The sequence below is a fragment of the Cynocephalus volans genome, chromosome 11, assembly GCF_027409185.1.
Source record: "Cynocephalus volans isolate mCynVol1 chromosome 11, mCynVol1.pri, whole genome shotgun sequence".
Taxonomy (NCBI): domain Eukaryota; kingdom Metazoa; phylum Chordata; class Mammalia; order Dermoptera; family Cynocephalidae; genus Cynocephalus; species Cynocephalus volans.
The window spans coordinates 66,757,143-66,776,541 of record NC_084470.1 but is presented as its reverse complement, the minus strand read 5'-3'; the positions used below and the strand labels follow the sequence as shown (position 1 = coordinate 66,776,541).

Here is a 19,399-nt window from a genome sequence, read left to right as displayed (position 1 = left end):
CTCTTGTTTCAAATGTGTTTAGAGTGAGAATTGTCCTGCTATGTGGCAGCCCTCTCCTTCTAGCAGGATTTTGGGAACTAAGCATCCTGAGACTAAAGAAATCTCTCTTTCTTTCTCTGGCTTTTCAGCTGAGCCTTTGGTCTCTTGTGTCATTACATGCCTAGCAAAAGCATGGGCAGTGGGAAGAAATAGCTTTGCATTTGGGGTTCCTCCAGATTCAAATCCTCACATTAGCTCACACAACTATTAAAATCTTTATTGGTTTCTTTTTCTTTTTTTATTATTTTTTAAGGTTGATACATAATAATTATACATATTTATGGAGTATAATGTGGTATTTGGATACATGTATACAATGTGTAAGGATCAAATCAGGGTAATTAGCATATCTATCACCTCAAATTTTTGTCATTTATTTTTGTTGGAAACATTTAAAATCCTCTCTTCTAGCTATTTGAAATTATACAATAATTTGTTAACCGTAGTCATCCTACAGTGTTGTAGAACATTAGAACTTATTTCTCTTATTTAGGTGTAATTTTGTACCTGGAGACCAACCTCTCCCTATCCCTCCCTCCCCTTCCCAGCCTCTAGTAACCACTATTCTATGCTCTACTTCTATGAGATCAACTTTTTTAGCTTCCACATATGAGTGAGAACATGTAGCATTTCTTTTTCTGTGCTTGGCTTATTTCACTTAACATAATGTCTTCCAAGCTCATTCATGTTGCCACAGTGACAGAATTTCATTCTTTCTGATGACTCAGTAATACTCTATTGTGTCTATATACCACATTTTCTTTATCCAATTATTTGTCGATGGGCACTTAGGTTGATTCCATGCTTTGGCTATTGTGAATAGTACTGCAATAAACATGGGAGTGCAAAATCTCTTTGATATACTGATTTCCTTTTCTTTTGCTGAATACCCAGTAGTGGGATTGTTGGATCTTATGGTAGTTCTGTTTTTAATTTTAGTGTTTTGGTTTCATCTTACTTCAGCAAAGTCTCTCTGTCCGTAGGAGGCCCAATCCAATGCCCACCATGTTCAGACTTGGAAAATGTTCCTGGGGTGAAAAGGGCTCATCCTTTTCTGAAATTTAACTCCTTTAGACTTATTTGCATACAAAGCAATCTTATATCTTTAACATTTTTATGATTTTTTTCTAGCTTTTCTAGTTTGGGTTTGTTTGTTTTTTTAGTTACTTCAGTGTGAAAGATTGTCTGGCCTGCACTTCTATATCCTACCCAGAAATGAAATTCTGGGAAATGATATTAAAAGGAGTTGTTTTCATGTAGCATACACACAATGCTATGATGCTAAGATCATTAATAACTTATAACGGGAAATATTAGTATATTAAAAGTATTTTAACTCTATTTGTTCCTCCTCTTAATTTGAAGAAAATAAAACTTTAAGTAATAATTTATCACTGTAAGAAGATATACTTTTTTACTTGTAAATTGAAGTCTACATTTATAAGACGTGTATGACATGGTTTATAATACCATTTTATAGAAGTGCATTTCATTTTTCTTTTAGGAATTTTTGGAATGTGCTCATGAAGCCTGCAATGTACATAATCTTCAGCCTGTTAAATTTTTTCTTGAAAAGATGATTCAGACATATGAAATGATGATTGTTAGACATGGGTAAGATTATACATTGTCTGCCAAAGTTAGATGTTATTTTAAAATTAAACTGTTAAAACAACTAAAATCCATGAACCAAAAGACTCAATAAACTTTGCATACTAGGTAGGCTAGGAAGCAAACAACCTCTCCCTTCCCAGGGGCTTAGAAAAAGGTTTATTTCTCTACCATACTACATATCCAATAAGGGTTGGTAAGGAGTCCTCATTCAGTGACCTAGTACTAATAATCACCATAATTTTCCCTTTTAGTCATCAAATATGTTATTCACTCTCCTCCATGCACATAAAACACACTCTTCCCTTTCTAGGGAGACAACCTAGAAGTTCCATCATTAAGTGAACCAGACCCAAATTTCAGGATCTCTAGATAATGCATAGTGGTCTCTGTATTAGATTTGGAAGTTGTTCCTCTTGATCCAGAGACCTACAAACTAGAAAGACAAGTTATCTGCTCTCCACACACCCAGTATGCAGTAGTGGGTTTACCAGAACTGGATTACCAGAGCAAACACTCCCATTCAGAAACTGGAGAATAGGAGACCCAGCCAACATTACTCTGTAGCAATTCTGAAATCCAACTGGGTATGGGAGGGCCCCAGTTCCAGAGATGGATTATCTGTGAAACTAATGGAGTTTAAACTTCAGAACCTCTCACTTGTCATGGTCTGTCCTTGGGGCCAGAAGCATTTTGTATATATAATTTATTATATAAGATGTCGTTAAAGTGGATATAGACACTTTATATTCATAATTTTATACATATATTTTCTTCTTTAGAGACCCCCCCCCCCCCAAAAAAAAAAAGTGTATGTTTAAAGCCTCTTAAAACCTGGGCCTACTTCTGCTTGATTTTGCTTCCTGGGAGGGGTTTTCCAGTTAATTGTTCTCCATGGGCCTTGGTTTAACCTTCTGAAAGGTCTTACCATTTTTGTTTTCTTCCCTGGCCACATGTGAAGTGGACAATAGAGAAAATATTGTCCTCGTGAGATGAGAAATGTTTTCTCCCTTCTTCCTGCCCATAGAAAGTTAGGGTCTCAATGGTTATTTTTTTTTAATTATAGGGCTTAAAAAACCTTTGTATTATGTAAATTTTGAAACATATACAAAAATAAGGGGACAAGTACAATCAATCCTCATGTATCCATTACCCAAGGATTATTTTACATCTTGAACATTCACATACATTTGAGGCTAGACTCATGGATTTTTTGGTCAGTAAACTCCTTCAAAAATTTAATCAGCTGTTTATCTATTTGAATCAAGGCAGCTCTATGTACCTGTAGCCATAAATGCAGTCCTCAATAAGTCATACCTTTCTAAATTTCCTTGTAGTATCCTTGAACCTATTAGGCTTAGTTGCAAAGGCCACATACTTAGTCTATTTCCCCTGAATTATTTTATCCTCCTAAAATGATTACTGGGTGCCATATTAATCCTTCAGAGGTTTTAATAATGTGATACAGTGGCCTTACCCTTGATTTGATCCTTGATGCCAACCTGAGTTTTAATAGATCTTTGTTGTTCAAAGGTTTTCTTAATTTTATCTTTTACTAATTGGGGATGAAAATAAGTTTCCTCATTCAATCCTACAAGACCCTGAATTTCTGGGCTCCCTTTATTGTCTTTCACTCCTGCTTGCAAAATGGCCTCCCCCCCCCTTGGCTCATCTCTTCCTTAAAGTTCCTTGTTAAATGTAGTCATTAACTTCCATTATATACTAATAACCTTCTGTTTCCTATCCTTTCCCCCTAAAACTCCAATTTCATTAGGTATATTATCTGTCCTCCATGTTATTTCAAAGAATACAATTTTTTAAAAAAATTTTTGTTTTTTTGGCAGCTGCCTGATACGATCAAGGGATAAATTTACTAGATGTTTCATCATTGCATAGCAATAATTGCCAATCTTCTAGCCTCTAATTACAGTTAACCTGGCCTCTAAGCCAATACCATATAATTTATTCTTTTTTATTATGGCAAAAACACCTTACCCCCTTCTAGATATGAGTTTCTGTCATTAAGGAAGGGCTAGGCTATTCTGTAGGAACAATCAACATTCAACTCTTAGTGACTTAAAAACAAAGGTTTATTTCTCACTCATGCTGTATGTCCATCATAGGTTAGTAGAGAGGCTCTGCTCATCATAATCACTCAGGGTGCCAGGCTTTTCGAGTAGGTACCACCTCAGCACTGTGGGTTGCAGCCAAGCTAGAGGAAGAAGAGCTCTGTAAGGTCTCTCCCTGGCAATTATTCACCCTGCTTGGAAGTAATACCTATCATTTCTGTTTATTAATCATTGGTTGGAACTAGTCTCCTAGTCTGTTCACAAGAAGGCTAGGAAACATATCTGCCAGGAGAGAGGAGATCGAGAAATAAAAAAGCACTATTAATTACTACAGCAAGTGAAGAATATAGAGATGGAAATTTTTCCCATTCCTCTCCTTAGGAGGCCTCTAGTCTCAGTTTTTTATTTTAAAAATATATATATGTTAAGTTTTCATTGTATTTGTGGACTTTTTATTATATTCCCTTTTGTAGAAAATGATATTAATGTGGAGAATTTGACTTAGAGTCAATCAGTTCGGAAGTTAAATGTGTTTTTCTCATGTCTGAGAAAAACTACTATAATTTCAAAGATTATATATAGTAATTATCACAGGGTAAAGTTTTATGTACTAGTACAAATAATTTAATTTACCTTTTTAAAGAATCTTATTGTATAATTGCTTCTTTTCTTTAATAGTTTTATGTTAGTGGGAAAGCCTTTTGCTGCTAAGACAAAAGTGCTGCATATGCTGGCTGATACTCTAACTCTTATGAATGAACGTGGCTATGGAGAGGAAGAAAAGGTCATTTATAGGACTGTAAACCCCAAATCCATTACTATGGGTCAACTTTTTGGACAGTTTGACCCAGTGTCTCATGAGGTAATCTAGAATATAAACATTTTCAATTCTCTTATTGACAGTACACATTAAACCAAGAAGTTTGAAGTGTTTTTATATTTTCACTGCTAAATCCAATTTTATGAAGGGAGCTCTCCAACTCTTCCTTTTTTCCCCTCAGTGGACTGATGGTATTGTGGCTAACACTTTTAGAGAATTTGCCTTATCAGAAACACCTGACCGCAAATGGGTTGTATTTGATGGTCCTATCGACACTTTGTGGATTGAGAGCATGAACACAGTATTGGATGATAATAAAAAGGTAAATCATCATTATTAAAAGCAAAGTAGATTCTGATTAAGAAATTATTATGTTTTTGTGTGTGTGGCTGGCTGGTATAGAGATCCGAACCCTTGACCTTGGTGTTATAATACTGCACTCTAATCAACTGAGATAACCAGCCAGCCCAAGAAAATTTATGTATTCAACAACTAATCAACTAAGACTATATATTTAAAATAAAGAATGCAGCAAGTTGAGTAGGTTTTTAAGTTATCTTTTAAATGAACTCTATGTTGTAGTAAGTCCTTTGCTTAATTTTTTTTAATAGAGTGAAAGTGTATTATATTAAAACTACTGTGTTAGCAGAAAAGCATAGTAATCTATGAGGTGAGGATAAGTTATAGAGTGACTTCAGTCTTATGGTTTCTTATAGAACTTTAAGTTAATATTTTAGGAGAAAATTAAAAGGCCTCATTCCTTCTGAAAACATTGAATGCTTCAGTGCTTATATGTAGTATGTTACTTTAGGAGCTGTGAGATGTACAAAAGAACTGGGAATGAAAGTCTTCGGATATTTATTTTAATTGAAAGATAACATATGTAAAGTATAAAATGTACACTAATTTTTAAGTGTAGATTCTATTTTTTAACATATATGTAAACTCACATAACCATACACAAAATTTTCTGCACCCTACAATGGTAGAACCTTACAAGGATCACTCGTGCATCTACTCAGTTTGTACACCTTCCCCCAGAGATAATCACTATCTGACTTCTGTGATAAATTAGTTTTGCCAGTTCTTGAACTTCATGTAAATGGAATCATACTGTTTAGTGTTTTGCTTTTTTTGATCAATATATGTGATATTCATGGTGTTGCAATTCTATTTTATTTATTAGTTTGTTATTTTTATGTCTGTTAGTATTCTACTGTGTAAATATATCACAATTTATTTTCATACTTATGTGAAATGCCTACACTACTAAATAAACAAATTCATTTAGTTGGTATTCAGACTTATACTCAAGTACTTTATCATAGAGGGTTGGTCAATTATCATATTCTTTCTTTCATTTGTTCAGTGATATTGATTGAACTGAGGGTAAAAAGTAAACAGACAAGAAGCAATGATGATTCGGAAGAGAGGGGTTAAGCAGTAGAGTGAAGTCTACTTCACTAGTTGAGTTGAAGATTGCGAACTATTAGTAGTAGTACAAAGGTCTGCCTTTGTGAGCTATTCTGTACCAGTCTAAGCAGGTTGGGTGTATTGTAGGTAATGTTGCAGGCCTGAGAATACAGAAAGACTTCAAAGATATTGGCATGAGAATGGTAGAAGCATCGGATGCTTGGGTGCTGGTGGGTGACAGCAAGAAGTAGGGGTTGTTAAAGGAGCAAGGGTTGTACTTGAGGTAGAGTAGAAGTAGTTGGGAAATTCATAGGGTAGTGAAGAAAATGCTGACTCCATCTCCAGATATGTGACAAGTAAGAGAGTGTTTGCTGAAATAAACAGAAGCTGCCTAATGAAGGAAGTGAAAACAGCAGGGATAAGAATATCCCTGTGAAAAGGAAGAGCAAGTGTAGTAGGAGTCAATGAGTGGGAGAACTGGATGGATTGGAGGCTGTGGGCAGAGATTGAGATGACTGAATTTAATATCAGAATTAAATTCAAATTTAATAAATTTTAATCAGAATTGTGTAGTGTTCCGGGAGAGAAGGTCCCAGGTATATAAAATGGATGGCCAGAGTGGAGCAAGGGAAAAGTAAGTGAAGACAAAGTGGTCAAATATCTGAGGGGCTGCAGTGTTGAGATGCTCACCCTCTTGAACACTGGACCAGGCCAGAGTATTGTACAGAGAAAGAGATTGGGCCAAGTACCAAAAGTTTTTGCTAATGAGCGGGGAATCCTTTGGTGTTTGTGGGTGACAGCAAGAAGTAGGGGTTGTTAAAGGAGCAGGGGTTGTATTTGAAGATGGAGCAGAAGTAGTTGGGAAACTCACAGGGGAGTGAGGAAAATGCTGACTCCATCTCCAGCTTTGTGGCAAGTTGGAGAATGTTTGCTGAAATAACCTTGTAGAAGATTAAAAGTATTCTAGATCAGCACTGTCCAATAAACCTTTCTGAAATGCTGGAAATATCTGTACTGTCTGTTATGGTAGCCACTAGTCACATGTGGCTACTGAGCATTTGAAGTGTGGCTTAGTGCCAATTGAAGAACTGAATTTCAAATTTTATTTAATTTAGGGGCTGGCCAGCTACTTCAGTTGGTTAGAGTGTGGTGCTGATAACACCAAGGTCCAGGGTTCAATCCCTGTACTTGCCAGACACCAGAAAAATGTTTTTAAGTTAATTTTAATTAGTTAAAATTAAATATAAAGACCCACATATGGCTAGTTGCTATCATATTGGAAATCCACCCTTACACCATTCAGTTATTTTACAGCTAAAAAACTAAAACCAGAAATGTTAAATGACTCACTGTTGACATATAAGTCAATAGGCACAAAACTGGGACTAGAGCGATGATTGCAGAAGCAGAGAGGAAACACTGAAAAATAAATGTAGAGGAAGAATTTTAAAAATTCTTCCACAACAATCACAGTAATCCTTGAACTTTTTAAGACAAGTGAACAGATACGATGTGGGGGGGGGGAGGGGAGAGAGGGAGAGGGGAAGAGGAACAGGTAAAGGGTCATGAAAATCAACTACAATGTATATTGAGAAGTTAAAAGAAAAACAAACAAAAAACAAAAATAAAAACTTAGTAATGAAATTAATTGGGAATAGCAACAGTTAATAATTACTAATATTATTAACAGTTAATGATAATTCCAAAGGTGCAAGCCAAGGAGTTGAGAAGATAGGATGACTAATAATAATGAACAAGATAGGAACTTGAGAGAAAGGAAGCAGCTGATAAATTCAGTTTTTGACATATTTGATAAAAGAGGAAATGTTTTAGATTAAAAGAATTCAAGGAAACATAACAAACACAATGCATGGTCCTTGATTGAATTTTGGTTTGAATAAATCAATTGAAAAGACATTTCTGGTACAACTGAGAAAATTTTAATATTGAGAGTATTAGATGACATTGAGGAATTATTGTTAATTTTGTTAAAATGTGATAATGTTACTGTGGTTATAGAGAAAATGTCCTTTTTTTAAAGACACTGAAATTTGGATGTGAAATGCCATAGTGTCTGTAATACTCTGAAATATTTTTTTAAAAGAGACAATGCCAATGTAGCAAAATGTTTACATTGATTAAATTTAGGAGACAGGAATATGAGTGCTCATTATGCTGTTTTCTATTTTCCATTTATAAAAGGTCTATGGCAGCTTTATAAAATCAGGAGTGTTTATATAATTTTATCTGTAGTACAAACTGATATTTGCATAGGATTTTATAGTTGTGGGACTTTGTCTTGTAGCTCCCCTTCCCCCACATCTATGAGACAGATGTTATCCCTGTTTTATAGATGAAGATACTGAGACTGAGAGATGTTAAGTATTTGCTTACCTAGTAAGTAATTGACAGAGCTAGACCGAGATTTAAGATTTTCTGTTTTCCATTCTAATACTTGTTCCATTATATCACAGGAAATACCTTATCTTATAAATACAATAAATTTTTATCTAAGAAGTTTGATATATTTTTAAAAATAAATGTTTGAAAAATATTTGCCTTTAGCTTTGCCTTATGAGTGGAGAAATCATTCAGATGTCCCCTCAGATGAGCCTTATCTTTGAAACAATGGACCTTTCCCAGGCGTCAGTAAGTTCATAATTCCATACAACAGTAGTTTATTTGTTTGTTTATTCGTTTGTTCATTAATTTAGTCAAGAAGTATTTTTTATTATGTGTCAGAAAATGGCTTAGACAACTGGGAATACAAAGATGAATAAAACACAGGGTATGCTTGTTTAGGGAGGATGAGAAGCATGCTAATAAATAATCCCAGTGCACAGCTCTATGTGAGTGCTTTAGGAGTATGCAGTGCAGCTAGCACCCAAGAGGGGAATGGATAGAGGAGGACCGTGGAAGGTGCTTGAGTGTTTGACCTGGTCTCACGGAAGATGGGAGATTGGTTGGGCCTGGACTTTCCAAATGATGTGTATGGGGAGTTGAACTGCAAATAGTTTTCTGTATGTCCAGTGTACTAGGGGTCTTCAAGACGTTCATGGAAAGATTCATATTATCTTTTAATTCCATTTTTCCATGGACTTTTTGAGGTACTCTTGTATGTGAGGCTGTAGAAGTAGACAGGAACCAGATCATGAAGAGCCTTATAAGATGCCAAGAATAGTTGATAATTGCCAAGTTCGACTGGTATGAGAGTACCACTGGAAAAGAAAACTTGTCTTTTTTTCTCTAGCCTGCCACTGTAAGCCGCTGTGGCATGATTTATTTGGAACCCTCACAATTAGGATGGAAACCTCTTGTGTCTTCATGGTTGAATTCACTGAAAGGACCTCTGCGTGAACCTGAAAATCAAGCTCTTTTGAGAGGACTTTTTGACTGGTTAATACCACCCTCTTTAAAGCTTCGTAAGAAAAAATGCAAGGTAACACTATAATTCTCTGACACACTCAAGTTTCTTTAGTTTCCATTCAACCTGACGAAGTGTAAAGTCACGACAGTAGGGTGAATAACTAAAACCAGTTTTTCCTTACATATTTAGTATCCATATTTGGTTTTATATTGCTGAAGTTACAGCTGAATAACCCAGAGATTAAATTTACTCCAGCTAAACTATTTGTATAAAACTGTTGTGTCTAAAGTTTATAAAATCCCAAGTATTTTCCATATTTAAAAGATATTTTAGGCCAGTTAGCTCAGTTGGGTTAGAGTATGGTGCTGATAACAACAACGTCCAGGGTTGGATCCCTGTACTGGCCAGCAAAAAAATAAAATAAAATAAAAATAAAACGTCTTTAAAAATGCATGCATTTATTTAGTATTTTATGAGAAAACTTTACATATTGTATTAGTTTCCTAGGACTGTAATAACAAATCACTACAAACTTGGTGGCTTAAAACAACAGAAATTTGTTCTTCCTCATAATGAAATACTTAACACAGCTTAAAAGCTTTTCAGGATCTGACGCCTATCTCCTTCTCAAGCCTTATTTTTTGTCATTCCTCCTTCACACCCTATTTTCACATCCTGCAGAATCCCCTTAATAATCTGTGTCTACTCACATCTCCGTTTCTTTGTATTTATAGCTTCCTCTGCCTTGAACATTCTTCTTCACTTGTCTAACTTACATTTTCCTTCCAAATTTGGCTCAGCTATTACTTCCTCTGAGAAGGCTTCCTTGATTTATCCCTCTCCCATTTCCCTCCTTGTTCCTCTTTTTCCCCCTCCCCAATCTGGACTAATTGTTTATCCCAGGTACTCTAGTAGTCTCCTTCTATCCTGAGACTTCCTCTGTCTTATTTAATTTTCATATTGTCTATTTAATTTTCATATCACCCCTTTTCAGGGATTGTGTCTTTTATTTCCATATCTCCTAGCTTGGTATATAGGTATAAAGTGTTTTTCATAAATATTTGTTGAATAAATAAATGAATGAATGGCTATTAAGAGACTTTATTTCTGCTATCTTTACAACATTGTTTATTCTCTTACAATAGCTAATTTTCGTGTGTCAGAAATTTAGAATAGGTTTTGTACAATTTTGTAATATAATATGCAAAACTAAAATATTTGAGAAATGTTTTTATTGTGCCTAATTTAAATTCTTTAAGTTTAAATGTTATAAAGACCTTATAAAAGTCACGTGTGCTTTGATCAGTTTTTAAAAATAAAGTATTTATCTTCTTTTATTCTTCAGATAAGATAAAAGGTAAGAAAAGTGTCTTATTCTTTTCATTTTGCAGGAACTGATTCCTACAAGCAATAGCAATGTGGTTATATCTCTCACACGCCTCTTTGAAGTGCTACTCTGTAATGTTGTAGAAAATGATCCTACTAGCAAGCACATTCGTGTTTGGATTATGGTTGGTTTTATACTTAATATGGTTTTTAGTTACTGTATAAAACATTCTTCTGAAAAATGATATTTGTATTGAGAAAGACAAGATCCAGAGCTGTTTTTTGGTGAGCACTGAAAGAAAAGTTGCCCTGACCTGGTATTCTGATATTTAAAAAGTACTTTGAGGGTTGGCCAGTTAGCTCAGTTGGTTAGAACGTGGTGCTGATAACACCAAGGTCCAGGGTTTGATCCCTGCACTGGCCAGCTGTCTCCCCCCAAAAAAATACTTTCAAGAAAGTAAAACCCAAACTACCCTATTATTTATAAAAGACCATAATTTGATAAACAATAAGAGGATTTCATATTAACCAATTTGGACTTTAGGTGAATTGATTTTGTCAGAATGTTAAGCTAGCATGTAGGCAGCATACAAGCTAGCTACAAAAGACTAGGAGCAGGCATCTAACCAGCTGGGTGGAGCGTTGTAGGCAGAATCCATGGAGGACTTAGGTAGGGAGAAGTCAGTAGTCCTGGTTAGCTAATGTCTGTCTGGAGGTCAGAGAAGGCCAGAGGCTATGGCAGTAGAGAGCAAAAAATATCAGAGAGCCAAAAGAAAGAAGTTTTTTGTTCTTTTTCCTGGCCTATGCTACTTTGCCATCACCACCTTATTCTTAAATGCCTTTTTACTCTATGGCAAGGGCAGTTTTTTCCCATCATCTTCCCTTCACCTTCTTGCCACAGAAAATCTTCTGCCTCAGAGTGCTCACATTCCAGGGTCCCCTGTTAACCATAACCTCTTCCTTTTCTCCTCCCTTGTCATCCCTCTACCTCAGAAGAAATTGAACAGACATGTTTGAAGTATAATTTATTTATTGCTTTTCTCCCTAGGTTTGGAACTGCCTTTCATAGAAGTAATTTTTAACATTCTTCCATATCTATCTGTGCTACCTTTTATAAAATAAAAGTATCCTAGTAATAGTTCGTTGACATCATCTTCAAATTATATATTTCCTGAAAATTATCATTCTAGGTTAGGTTGGTAAACCTAAACCTATTTTAGGATGGCAGACCTAAACTCTCAGCTTTTTCAAATGGTTCAAAATTACTTTTAGAGACTCATTTAAGTCGTAGCCTCATTGAAAATTTTCTCTTAAAGTATATTTGATTTATTTTTTGACTAGATAAGTCATGTATCTAGAGTAAAATTCAAAAGGCAAAAGTAGGTGTTCTATCCACACCAGTCCTCTAGCCACCCTCAGGGCAACTGCTATTATCAGTGCCCTATGTAGCCTTCTAAAGGTATTTTATACATATACACTTTTATTATGTATACATTTTTTACAATTAGCATACTATATGAACTGATTGCATCTTTTCTTACAATATGTCTTGGATTGTTCCATATCAGTACTTACAGAGTTACTTTCTTTTTTAACAACTGCATGTATTTCATGTATGTAGCATAATCCAATTAAGCAGATCCCTCTTGAAGAACATTTGGGTTGTTTCTGATCTTTTGCTATTACAAATAGTGCTATAGTGAATATTCTTGTACATATATCATTTTCTCAGGTGGGAATATATTTGAGGATAAACTCCCAAAAGAGAAATCTCTAGGTGATTTGGCATGGGCATTTAAAATTTTGATAGCTGTTGCTGGAGAAATGACTATGTGGCTTAGCTTTGCTCCATTCCACTTTATTTATATGTGTGACCTTTTCTAAGCAGGTTGAGCAGGCCCTTATATGTTAAATTTAGTTAAGTTTTTCATTAAACTTCTCTTAAAATAATTACTACAAATAATATATATATATATATATATATTTTTTTTTTTTTTTAACCTACAGGCTTGCTTTATATTCTCTCTGATTTGGTCCATTGGAGGAAGTTGTGATACAGCTGGTCGTGTTGTTTTTGATGCTTTCATAAGATTAATCATACTGGGAAAAGATGAAGAAAACCCAGTGCCAGACTCTGTGGGTAAATGGGAATGCCAATTTGATGAAAAAGGCCTGGTATATGACTACATGTATGAGGTATGATATAAAATGCTTGTTATGATAAGACATAAAATACAAAGCTTTGAATCAGCAAACAATCTCCTGGGTTTCCATGCTAGAGTTATTTTAATTCCTGTAGTGAGTTTTTTAGTTCCTTCTCTTTAGTAACTTGTGGGCAGAAAAGATAAACTTGTTCTAATAATATTTTATTATTTCATATTTAAATTTATCTTTTCACTTTATAAAATAATTCACAAAAGGATTCTTTAAACAGCAGGTATTTGAATAAACATTTGATTCATAAAAATGTTATTTCATAACCCATAAGATCTGGATAGAGCCTTTGTTATAATTTTACCTAAATCTCAAGTTCTACAGATAAAGAAGCAAACCTAGGAAAGGAGTGGCTAGCACAGCCAGGTCTTGAACCCAGTTCTCCTAATAGTGCAGGACCAAATCATATTAACACAGAATTTTAAGAATATGATCAGAAAGAGAGCTTCATCCTCATTAATCATAGTGGGAATGTATAAAATAATCTCTAAACATAAAAAATCAAAAAATGCTAACACAAGCATGTTCTTTAAGAATTGAAGATAAATACCAAAATAACCAGCTTAAAGAGGTAAAGGTTGTTGCCACTGGGAAGGGGGAAATGGAAGTAGAGAACTGTTGTTTTTCTTAACCATGTAAAATTTTTAGTACTAAAATATGTGCATATATAACTTTGATAAAAATAAAAGCTAAAACTTAAAAAAGTAAGAATATCAATTAATAAAGAAATGTTTATCCAAACTTGCAAAATTACTACCATCCAAAAACATAATGCAGACATATTAAATTTGCTGGAAAACGGGGAAAGATTCTTTGATGCCAGTCGTAGCACTGGAGTGGGGTCCTAGACTTCCCCTACTTTGCTAGGTATTAACTCTTTTTGTTGTTTGATAGTGAGGCCTAAGGATCTCCAGGGAGGGGCCAGGAGAAGATAGTAGGGAGTGGGGGGGTGTTGTGGGTGTGCAGATTGGGAGGCACTCAGGGTGTCAGGACAGCAGCTATTCGGTCAGTGGCTCAGAGGAATTTCAATATTGTAACAATTAGTATAGCTATGCCTACATGTCCTGGCTGAATATCAGCCTGGATCAAAATGCCAAAGAGAATAATTTTAGAGAAGCAAATATAAGGGAGTTCATGTGATGTTTTGTTTTTAGTTAGATTATTGCCCATTTACTTTAAAATATGAAAAACACAAAGTCCAAATACAGCAAATTATAACCTGAGATACATTAGAGTGGCTTTCAAATAAATGATATATGCAAAAGGACATCTTGAAGGCATTTTGGGAAGATTAGGGTGTTAAGAGGACATAAGGGCAAAAATATCTGAAATTCTAGATATGTTGAATTTGTGATAAAGTTTCATTACGTTCTTTGGATTACCATTAAAAAAGGAATATTAATGTAAAGAAAAATGTATATTTCTTAAAATGGGTTGTGGATTTATGGATGCTTATTTTATTAATTTGCTTTATGAATTACAAATGTTATCTACATTCTTTTATATGAATTTAATACTTCCTAATAAAAAGGAGAAAAGGCTAAAGCCTTAAAAGGCAAATATAATAACAGTGTAAATGTTGAAAAGAAACTTTCAGATAAAGCAAGTGCAAAGTTATAATATTTTAAAAATTATATTCTCTTATAGTTGAAAAACCGAGGTCGCTGGCTCCATTGGAATGAATTAATTAAAAGTACCAATTTAGGAGATAAACGTGTCAAGATTCAAGATATTATAGTTCCTACAATGGACACAGTTAGATATACATTTCTAATGGATTTGAGTATTAACAATGCAAAGTAAGGAACTCTGCTATAAACATGAATTTTAAATGTAACAGTGACATTCTAATAGGATTATAGCAATTTTTGATGTAAACTTTGAGGTCATCATCCATTTTCAGATAAGTGAAACCCTGGGGAGCTAATTGACATTTCCAAAGTGACATCTATCGCCATCTGAATACCTCCAGTTCAGGTTTCCCATTGCTTACTCCAAAGCCCTAGTCATCATTCTTTGTTGCCTCATATACCACTTTATATTTCTCTTATTTGTAAGAGCAGACTTAAAATCAGTTGCAGTGTTATTGTTGAAAAGGTATGCCTTCTATTTAAACGTTCAATGTATTGCTGAGATATCAAACTAACCATGATACCCATTCTCCCATTACATATAGCATTTTTCAAATTGTCCAATGCCAGTTCTGGATTCCATAACTTAAGATAAACTCCAGAATTAAATCAAGAGTATATCAGAAAAAGCACATAAAATTGATCAAAGCCTAGACATCCATACCAACTTTCTTAAAAACATTTTTATAATTTTTCTTTTCAAACATTAGGCATATCCTCAGGTCAAATTTAGTTTAAAAAAAAGAAAAAAGAAAACATGAATCATAATTTATCAGTAATACTAATTAAACTCAAGAAGTTTATATAGGATTTATAAATGTCATGGTTTGTTTTTTTAAAACCTAATTTTTAAAGAACCTATTTCTTAGTGCATTTTGAGACCATTTTATCTTTTTTAAAAAAATAGGAAAAATAGCTTATGAGGGAAAATTATTTTATCCTTATTTTGTATCTTTAGTTGCATTTTTGCATTCAAAGACTAATGTTAAAAACTTTCTTAGGCAAGGAAGGCAGTTGCCAATTCTGGGAAATTTCTAGTATAGGAGTTCTTTTGTGTCAAGAAAAATTTGTCAGAATAATACTTTGAAATGAATAAGTAGAAACATAGAATTATAAAGGAAACTACTTAAATTGAAATGCATTTATTAAAATTTGAATACAGTAGTAATATATGTCCTTTATTAACACATTAAGTAATAAGATCCAGCAATAGGTCTGATGATTATAATAACTTTGAAATAATGAGCATGAGTGATATTTTTGAGATATAGCAATTGTAATGTTTAAGATAATATTTATGATTTCTATTGGTGACAAAGACACAGATACTGTCAATACAGTTGCTACATTTTAGTCAGAGGATAGCAAAAGCGAAGATATGACCTTTTTGTCATCCAAGCTCACAGATTCTGTAAATTCTAAGAATTTCTTCAGTTGATCCATGGATCCTGTATTAGTCCATTTTTGTATTGTTATAACAGAATACCTGAGACTGGGTAATTTACAAAGGAAAGAGGTTTATTTGGCTCACTATTCTAGGTGCATCTGGCTCAGGCCTCAGACTGCTTCCACTCATGGCAGAAAGCTGCAGGCAACTGACGGGTGCAAGGAGATCACATACTGAGAGAGGATGCAACTGAGAGGGGAGGTCCCAGTCTCCTTTCAACAACTATCTCTCCTGGGAACTAATACATTCCTGTGAGAGCTCACTCAAACATCCTACACGCCCCCCCCCCCCCCACCAGGGATGGCATTAATCTATTCATGAGGGATCTGCTCCCATGACCTAAACACCTCCCAATAATGCAACATTGGGGATGAGATTTCATCATGAGCTTTGGGAAGACAAATGTACCCAAACTATATCAGACCCTAAATTAAGAACAGTATTTTATTTATTAAAGTTATTTTATTAAATAGCTTTCCACAAAGTGAATATTACTCAGACTGGAACGTGTAGAGAAATTCTTAGGGGTCACTCTAGTTCTGAAAGAACTTTATTTATTTATTTATTTTAAAAAGGTGACTGGCAAGGGGATCTTAACCCTTGACTTGGTGTTGTCAGCACCACGTTCTCCCAAGTGAGATAACTGGCCATTCCTATATAGGGATCCGAACCCTTGGCCTTGATGTTATCAGCACCACACTCTCCCAGGTGAGCCATGGGCCAGCCCTTAAAAGAACATTAATTTTGTGTTTGTACTTCGATGGTAATTTAAAAATTTAATATTAGCAATAATTCAGGTCACTTAGATGACCCCTTACGACTGAATATTGCTACTCAGTTTCAGTGCCAGCCTTTGTCCTAGTCTTTATGTATGTGTGGTGACAAGTTATCACTCAAAATGACAGTATTTCATTTTTAATGCAGCTTTTCTCAAACTGGGATTCCCCAGAGTTTTGTGAACATAAACTCATATATTTTTTTCTCCGCTTAAAGTTAGTTATAGTCACTCAAGGATGGGAAACTCTGCTTGGGGTACCACTGAATGGGTTCCTTAGAGTTTGCGTTTAGACAGATATTTTCAGTTAGTAACTGAACTAATATTAAAATGCTATTAGCAGGTATACATAACTATTAGCTATAGAATTCACTGTCGCTTCATCTCTCACAAAAATTGTATGCTATTGAGATAAATGTGAAACAACCTAAACCTCTCTTATTGTCATCACCTTAGGATTCTATTCCACACTGCCACCCCCATGTCTAAAAAGTACAAATACATCACTATTTTGAGGAGACAAACTTTGACTTTTTTTCCTGAAAAGTTAAACATGGTATATCTTGTTTTACGAGTGTTTTTGCATGTAGCAACATTAAGTCTATTCAAATAATAGTTTGTTACTATTAAAGTCTCTGCAACATCAAGCAAATATGTATGCTAGTTGCTATGTATGCATGCTAGTCTTTCATGAAATAACAATTATAGGTAAAAATGTCAGTTTTTAGATGAAGATGATTTGATTATTATTCAAGTTTTCAACTAACTCCCACCTCTACTAGAAATGTATTCCGAATTTTTTTCCATTTTGAATGATATATTTATTGTTTTCATAAAGGCCACTGCTTTTTGTGGGTCCGACGGGTACAGGAAAATCAGCGTATGTGAAGGATAAGCTAATGAATCACTTGGAAAAGGACCGGTACTTTCCATTTTATGTTAATTTCTCTGCACGGACCAGTGCCAATCAGGTTCAGGTTAGTTTAAAGCCAGAAACATGGGTCCATAATTATTATTATTTTTTTACCTTATTTGATAAGTGTTTAAAATTGGATATTACATATGCAACTGTGTATATCTTCTATGAGTTTAAATAAAACTTTTATTTGGGAAGTTACACGTAAGTTTTGAAATAATGTTTTAATGTCAGAAGTTTAAGAGAACATTTTTACACTAATACTGGATTATGGAGCTTTGCCACCTTTTTTTTTTTTTTTTTTTTTTTTTGCCTGAGAAGCAGCAGCAATTGATTTCTTAACTGGAGAAAGGAGTATAAGGGAAAGACACACACACATACACACACACACACACACATACACACACACACGCAGGGGTTTGGGGGGGTTGAACTAGAGAACTTTTGATTGTTCTTTGTAGACTCTCCTGGATGGTCCTAGGGGCATTTGCTGCTTAGTGGATCTTTCAAACCATGGTCCTTCTATGGGACTTACTGGGTTACCTTCCCTGACAGGAACCATGTAGCTGTGCATCCTGCCCTTTCCCCCAAAATGTGCCAAAATGAAACTACTTCATGAAACTTTTTCTAATTGCCGCTTTAACATCTATTCCTAAATTTATGCCTATTCGTTCTTTCTTGACTTCATTTTTGTTGTTTCAAGCCTTTAGAATTCACTTAACTTCAAAATCTTACAAAGTTAGAGCTTCTTTGCTGGGGAACTTTATTTGAATGAAAACAATAATTTTGCTATTCCTTCTTGCAATTGGCAAGTGAATTCTAAAAATATCAGAAATACAAGAAAGCATCCTCTTTTATGTCAGCTATAAAAAGATTCTAAAGGTTGTAAAGATTAGTGCTTTTAAATTTTAAGTTAAAGTTAATAGATATGTTGGGGTATCCAATGAGGAAAATATTGTAGAAGTAAATGTTTGTGTGTACAATATAAATACAATATGTAAATATATGTCTGTAACAATTCTGAGTTCACAGAAGGATTTCAATAAATGTTCTTTGAATGACATTGAATATGAAGTTCAATATCACCCTAAATATGAAAAAATAAAAATAAACACACATATATACTGCTGTTTGGCATTATTTTCTTACAAAGACAGTTAAACTCCTTTTTTTTCTGATGTTAAATAAAGCTCTTAATGTTAAGTTAATCATTGACAAATTAAGCAAATGGTAACTGTTACTGGTAAAAATCCCATGGATTCTGGCAGCATAAGTCTTTCTTGTTATTGGTACTTATTTAACATAAGCAATGATAATAATAATAAGTTCATAATTCAATTATAGGTAAATAAACTACTCTTCTTTACATTTTAGAACATTATTATGGCTAGATTGGATAAAAGACGCAAAGGAGTTTTTGGACCACCTATGGGAAAGAAGTGTGTAATTTTTATAGATGATATGAATATGCCTGCTTTGGAAAAATATGGAGCTCAACCTCCTATTGAATTATTACGGCAATTTTTTGACTGTGGAAATTGGTAACTATTCAATTGAAGTCTTAATAAGTCATGCTGGAATCATATCTCATTTTAAATTTTAGTTTTTCAAAGCAGAATAATACATTTTTCAAGCTATTTAGGGAAAAAAATGGTTGCTCAGATTTTTCTATACAGAAATTTTTGGAAGGCTTTTCTATATATTTTTTTAAGTTGAATTTTTAAGAGGAATTTTAGGTTCATAGTAAACTAAGAGGAGGGTACAAAAATTT

The 19,399-nt window shown here is 34.2% G+C and overlaps 1 protein-coding gene across 1 annotated transcript in view; it reads left to right on the top strand.

Moving 5' to 3' along the window:
• DNAH12 (dynein axonemal heavy chain 12) overlaps positions 1–19,399 on the top strand; it is a 248,469-nt gene that overhangs the window by 95,234 nt on the left and 133,836 nt on the right. Inside the window, exons 29-38 of the mRNA XM_063113846.1 lie at positions 1,544–1,653; positions 4,398–4,581; positions 4,721–4,861; positions 8,518–8,601; positions 9,203–9,391; positions 10,711–10,830; positions 12,653–12,841; positions 14,507–14,658; positions 17,551–17,689; positions 19,003–19,169. Of these exons, the coding sequence (XP_062969916.1) occupies positions 1,544–1,653; positions 4,398–4,581; positions 4,721–4,861; positions 8,518–8,601; positions 9,203–9,391; positions 10,711–10,830; positions 12,653–12,841; positions 14,507–14,658; positions 17,551–17,689; positions 19,003–19,169 (1,475 nt within the window). The remainder of the gene's footprint in view (positions 1–1,543; positions 1,654–4,397; positions 4,582–4,720; positions 4,862–8,517; positions 8,602–9,202; positions 9,392–10,710; positions 10,831–12,652; positions 12,842–14,506; positions 14,659–17,550; positions 17,690–19,002; positions 19,170–19,399) is intronic.